Raw genomic sequence first — 6,803 nt, 5'->3', positions numbered from 1 at the left:
TTTAACCACCAGCTGACATTAAAAGCATAATAAAGACAATCAACCTGATTTATAGCTTGGGAAAAATTCCAGGGGAGTTTCCAGCGATTCCTTCCAATGGGTTCTGTGTTAGAATGGCTCAGAACATTGGCTGGTTCCCCAGAAAGAGATTTGGAAAAGAAACCTAAGCTGTCAGCTGGAGCTTTCCACCTGGGCTTCCACTCCATTAAACCCGGATGCCGCAAATGAACATATATGCACACAGCCCCACACATTTCACCAGCTAGTAGACTAGTAGAAAAGAAAGGAAAGGAAAGGAAAGGAAAGGAAAGGAGAGGAGAGGAGAGGGAAGGGGAGGGGAGAGGAGAGGAGAGGAGAGGGAAGGAGAGAAGAGGGAAGGGAAGGGAAGGGAAGGGAAGGGAAGGGAAGGGAGAGGAGAGGAGAGGAAAGGGAAAGGAAAGGAAAGGAAAGGAGAGGAGAGGAGAGGGAGAAGGAGAGGGAGAGGAGAGGAAAGGGAAGGAGAGGAGATGGAAGGGAAGGGAAGGGAGAGGAGAGGAGAGGAGGGGAGGAGAGGAAAGGGAAAGGAGAGGAGAGGGAGAGGAAAGGGAAGGAGAGGAGATGGAAGGGAAGGGAGAGGAGAGAAAAGGAAAGGAAGAGGAGAGGAAAGGGAAGGGAAAGGAGAAGGGAAAAGGGGAAAAGAGGAGAGGGAAAAGGAGAAGGGAAAAGGAGAGGAGAGGAGGAAAAGGAAAAGGAAAGGAGGGGAGGGAGCCATACTATAATACCCGGAAACAATTTCCCCATTTCTGTATACCTTTCCAATGTACAGAGTTCCTCTGTGAGGGAGATGAGTGGGTCTTATATCTGATAAATAAATTAATCTTCAGAACTGTTTGATCAGCTATATCAGTTGCTCTGAAAGCTGCAACTCCAACTTTCCTGTACCCGTTCTCAGTGTGGCTTCAGGTACAAATATCTATAGGGTTATTTTTATGTGGTAGGGGAGATGCTTTGGAAAGATGCGGTGTAATCCTGCATCCCATGCCACAGAGATAATTCCAATTTGATGGAATGCATTTTGTATTTTAAATTTAATAACTTACCTCACAGAGAGACAGAGAGTAATTAATTATATGCCAATTTTGCAGTGCATGTTTTTTAAAACAAAAATGCATAAAGAAATACTGTAGTTAGGTGCAAGAATGCATGTTTATTAGATAGGAAGGAAAGAGGAAAATGGAAGGTTCAATTAATATATTTTTGGAGGAAACCTCCCCCCCAGCTTTGATAATTTTGACCCGTCATCAAATCTTACCACATATTTCCAGATAATCACAAATGGCCCATCTATGCTAAGAGGTCCTTTTGCAGGCTACTGATTTGTAAAAGTCTACTTTGAAACTGTTCTATAAATACCCTTTTACTCCGGTTGAACATTCAGGGAAACTCTGATGTCTTGAAGCAAGAGAACTGTCATGAATTAAATGAGGTATAAAAATTGATGTGGCTGTCCAAATTATACAATTAAGAAAAGGAACTGACTCAGAGAACTATACAAAAGGGGGGAAAACATATAAAAAGAGCTGCAGTCAAATGAAAGGATTCCCTACTGTTTAATAAAGAGACCTGTTTCTTTTTTTTCTGAAAAAGGACAATTCATTTTTAAGGGGTGAAATTGTAGCCTGGGTATTTGAAGTCATTTGGCTGCTTTTTTATCACTTCATAATCAAATAAACAAGAGATGTATTTGTTTATATATGTGTGTGTGTGTGTATATATATATATATATTCTTCATGATATATATATATATATATATATATATATCAAAGTTGGGTATTCACAGCTACTGCAAGATGATTAAATAGCAGTTGTGATGGTTAATGGACCATAAACGGAAATTAGAATCGGATTCACGGGTGTAAAATTGAAAGGGTGGCTGGTAATTAAGCAACTCTTATAAAACTCGAGAGACATTAAAACTTGGATGAGATGTGCCAATGCACAATGCAAAAAAGAAATTGCCTGCAACGAAGAGGCAAAGAGTCTCTCCAGTTTGGAGAGGGTGAGCTTCAATTTGCACTGTGGGAAATGCAGCAGGATGCTCCTTATAAATCTGAATCAAAGCCCCCATTTCTTTGAAGGAGAAATGGGGCGCAGCAGGCTGTGTGAAAACAACCCATTCGATTTGTTTGTTTTCTTTTAGTAAACCATGGTTAACGATGCCAGTGCTTAGCAACCATGTGCGAATCTAGTCCGTATCTTTGCAAAAGATTTGACATAAAATGGTGTCGTTTGCAGGGACACATATTTAAAGGGAAACGAAAGGAAAGCAACGTCCAGCCGAAGAGGGAATCTCCATGATGCTATCTATGCCCGTTCCTAAGAGTCAGTTTTCCTGAATCTTGGTGAAGCCGCCATATTCCAGGAACTGAGCAACAAAGCCAAAATCCAGGGTAAGTCTCATAAGAAACGCTCCGATCACAACAGCTTTTCTAACATTTGACTTGATCTATAACAGCCTTTCCGAATCTGTTTTCCTCAACTGCCCTTGCAATGTAATCAAGATGCCTTTTCATATCATTAAGGAAAAAAAATTCTCAATCTTGTTCAGAAGTCGTGGGCGCTCCATCCCTGGAGATTTTTTAAGAAGAGACTAGACAGTCACTTGTCTGAAATGTTATAGGTTCTCCTGCCCGAGCAGGGGGCTGGACTAGAAGACCTCCAAGGTCCCTTCCAGCTCCGGTTTTATTCTGTTCTATATTTTGGATCGTGACTACTCCATTGGAATTTAAGTACTTAAGCTATGCTTCAATAGTAGCTATTTATAATATTCTTTGTAGATGCTACTTCAAAGCTAGAATGTTCGTGATGATAGGTTTTTTTTTTGTATATTGTTTTGTACATTGTTAGCATCTTTGAAATATTCGCAACCATGGAAAGCTGACTTACCAAGGAAATATTCGTAGCTCGGGGTTGGAATGAAGGGTCCTTGGTGCTCTCTGAGCTGGGTTGTTTTCTTGCACACATTTCATTATCCAAACTAGGTGCTAGTGAAGCTAGCACGGATGATGTTACCTAGTTGGGTAATGAAACATCTGCAAGAAAACAGCCAAGCTCAGAGATCACCAAGGACCCTTCCAATCTGACTTACAATGGGCCACTTTTTCAGTCCAGCTAATTCTGCTTTAATAATACTGATTTACAGGAGATTTCTAAGATTTGGGGTTTTTTTTAAAGCCCTGTTTAGATATGCAGGAAATGAACTGGAATCCTTTGCAGAGAGAGTTACATTCTGGCCACTGAATCAGAGCCTTCTCTGTGTGTGAGCATAATCAGAAGCCTGGGGATGGTGTGTGAAAATAATTAATGTGACAGCAGTGACCTGATATTTAAAAAAAAAAACCTCATTCCCTGCAGAAAGAAGTTCTTACCTTTTGATCTAGCTGTACTCTTCCAATTACATGAAAGAAAATGTGCTTTTGAAATTTCTTTCAAAGGAGAAGAGAATTTCTGATCAAAACTCATGAATTGGGTAGAATGTTGTTGCGTTTATTTAGCAACAGAGGGATCAAGGGGTCTATAATTGTCCTTTCTTTTGTTACACAATCTTCTCTGCTGCCTCCCTGCTTTCCAGGGACCCAGACTGTTGGGGGCAATATGCTGACTTTGTAAACCACTTAGAGAATGCTGTAAAGCACTATGAAGTGGTATACAAGTCTAAGTCATGGGTAGGGAACCTTGGCTCTTTTATGACTTGCGGACTTCAACTCCCAGAATTCCTGAGTCAGCCAAGGTTCCCTACCCCTGGTCTAAGTGCTATTGCTATAATGTGGTTTTTTTCCCTACCCACATGGTTTCCTTGTGGTGTATTGTTGTTCTTATTTTATTGCAGTCTGACTTAGTGCTATTTTGGTCATGGAAAGATAGAAGATAATTGCTTCTAATAAATATGTGCCTAGCCTGTTTCCTTCTGGTAAGGTTTCCAGAATCTACTCTCAATAAAAAAAGCAATAAAACAGTGCATTATTTATCCTGGAACATCAAGATAGCAACGTCCATTAAAAACAGAATAATGAACTGCACAAGTCATTTTGATCAATTATGTCTACCCAATTCCAAAAACAGTTTGGCATACATTTATTATTACTTCATATCCTCCCTTTGGGGAAAACCACATAGATTTTAAAAACAGAATGTAGGAACTAGGCCACTAAAAACATTTTTAAAATGTTGACTGAAACAGGAACTACTTTAACTTCATATTAGATGAAATGATTATAGATATATCAAGCCACCACTAAAAAAAATGACCTGTCATTGATATCCATCAATCTGATGAAATTTAATGAAGTAAATTGGAGTCTCCAATGTTAATACTGGGAGAGAGAGAGAGAGAGAGAGATCAGTGCAGAATTCCTTAAACTTGCATTCTAAGGGGGAGAAAAAGAATTCTAAAGATGGTGTGTGGATGATTATTTATTTATTTATAAAATTTATTGGCCTCCCATCTTACTATATAAGCTAACTCTGGGCAGCTTACAGATGTAAAAAATGCATCAACGTTAAAAGAAGAGCGAATTAAAACCAAGATAAAAATCTATTTGTTCAATTAACCAAAAGATCATTGTAAGTTCCCTCTCTCCCATCCAGGACATAGCACAGAAGCACTGCTTGAGCAGGGTCCGTAAGATTGTCTGGGGCGCTACACATCCTCTTCACGACCTGTTTTCCTTGTTACCTTCTGGGAGGAGGGGGCTTTGTGGTATCCGAAGCAGAACATCCAGATTCAGTCACAGTTTTGTTCTGTACAGTATTAACCTTGTGAACTCTAAAGCTTCCTCCTTCCGTTATATATTCAAGACGGACAATAGTTAATATTTATTTGCTATGTATATGTAGACATGTGGGTCTATACATATGTTGTTCATAGTATGATTAGGTGTATGTTTAGGTCATGTATGTGTTTCACTTTGAGAGCAGGCAACTAAATTTCATTTTTGATGTGTGCCATTGTGCCCACAGTATAAAAATGACATCTTATCGTATCTATCTTATCTAATATTGTCACTTCCTGCAGGTAAAAAAATCATGGTAGCAGCAGGAATTAACCCTGATGTGGAGAGACACAAACAATGGAAGCACCATCTCCTGAACCACCCTTTGTCGATGTGGATAAAGGACTAACCTTGGCATGCATTGTCTTCCTCTGCCTTTTTCTCATTGTCATGATTATCCGCTGTGCCAAAGTGATCATGGACCCTTACAGTGCCATCCCAACATCCACGTGGGAGGAGCAGCACCTGGATGACTGACCGACATGAGGGCTTGGGGACAAGGTGGCCCCCAGGCCCTCTACGCGTTGGACCAACCAAGGACTTGGTGCAAGAAAGCACAGCTTCAGAGGCCACCTTCCCAGGATGAGAGCACTAAATATAACTCCTCTTCACACCAAGATGCTCACAGCAACGGTGAAGTTTTGAGAGCACACTGATTACAGCTCCCTGCAGATCTACTTGAAGTCTTCAGCCCTTCTGATCTATTGCTACGCGCTCTCTCTCTCTCTTCCAGGTTTTAATGAGAGCGACTATGATGATTCTATTACACCAAGTAGCACAAATGCTCTTTCGATACTAGAACTCTCTTTCAAGCTTTCTCTAGAGTAATCTCTACTTAACAACTTTGGCTGCGTTTAAATCCAATATGTGCAACTTTATCCAGACTGCTTAGCATTTGAGTGGGACCTGGGCAGTGTCATCCCATGTAGGGCAAAAGGTGTATGCGATCCACGAAAAACTCAAAAAATTGTTTCTGGATTCATGTCAGTTTAGTATTCATGAAATTATATTAATTAGTTCCAGCTAATAGGCTTAGTCTCTGTGTATCTTCCATAGAATTAAAGATTGGTAGCAATTATGGAAAGGTCTTTTTCAGCCACTCTCAAGGATTTACAGGTTCAGGTTATGCGCCTATGATTTAAGTCATTGTTTCAAGTGGAATCATACTATACACTTGCCGTGAATCCACAAATCCTAGGGTAAATTGGTCAGTGAGATCGTTTTTAACAATAAGAATACTTAAAACTTGTAATGAAAGGAGGAAGGATTTTACTCCATCAAATATCAGCCTTATGTGGCCACTTTTGCTTCTTCTTTCTTTAATGAAAAAATATGCCATCCTAAGAGACGTACAAAATCTAAATACACCCTTAATGGCATCATTGATGTAGGGAGGATGAAAGTCACCAGAAAAAGAAAACAGATGTGGGGAAACCAAGGCAAAACATGTGAAGGGGGAGAAAGAGAAAAAAGTGTACGAATGATACGCAATTTGTTGGTGAAAGAACCTGGTGAACAAAAGAAATTCTATGACCCTTAAAGATTTATTGGAACATAAATCAGTACGAGTCAAATGTTCATCTGATGCTTGATTAGCCTTAACTGGCTGGTATAGAGCTGGGATAAGAAGTTGGGGGTAAGAATAGACAAATAATGTAATTCTTTATAGAACTATTCAGTACATTTTTTTTTCAGCTAGCTTACATGGCTAACATGCCTGTGTAGGACGATGGAATTTTTTTAGAATGAGCTGACGAAACCAGACCTATGAAGATTCTCAGTCATCCAAGTCATGGTTGTCCCAAAGCTGATTTTTCAAAAGGCAACTGGACTTTGTTTTTGTTTTTTTCGTGAAAAAGATCTTTTGCTTCTCATCCAAGAAGCTTCCTCAGTTCAGAACTGAAGAAGCTTTTTTGGATGAGAAGCGAAACGCCTTCAAGGAAAAACTAAGCAAGTCCAGTTGTCTTTTTTTTTAAAAAGCACATTTGGGA

At 39.7% G+C, this 6,803-nt stretch overlaps 1 protein-coding gene across 1 annotated transcript; it reads left to right on the top strand.

The window, feature by feature from the left end:
* Window positions 1-5,109: 5,109 nt before the first annotated feature.
* CTXND1 (cortexin domain containing 1) lies at window positions 5,110-5,289 on the top strand. The gene has a single exon (XM_029284019.1). It carries the CDS (start codon window positions 5,110-5,112, stop codon window positions 5,287-5,289), a length of 180 nt encoding a protein of 59 aa, XP_029139852.1.
* The last annotated feature ends 1,514 nt before the right edge of the window (window positions 5,290-6,803 follow it).

Source organism: Protobothrops mucrosquamatus, unplaced genomic scaffold, assembly GCF_001527695.2.
Source record: "Protobothrops mucrosquamatus isolate PMUCROS unplaced genomic scaffold, P.Mucros_1.0 scaffold334, whole genome shotgun sequence".
Classification (NCBI taxonomy): Eukaryota; Metazoa; Chordata; class Lepidosauria; order Squamata; family Viperidae; genus Protobothrops; species Protobothrops mucrosquamatus.
This window is presented reverse-complemented; position numbering and strand designations above follow the sequence as displayed.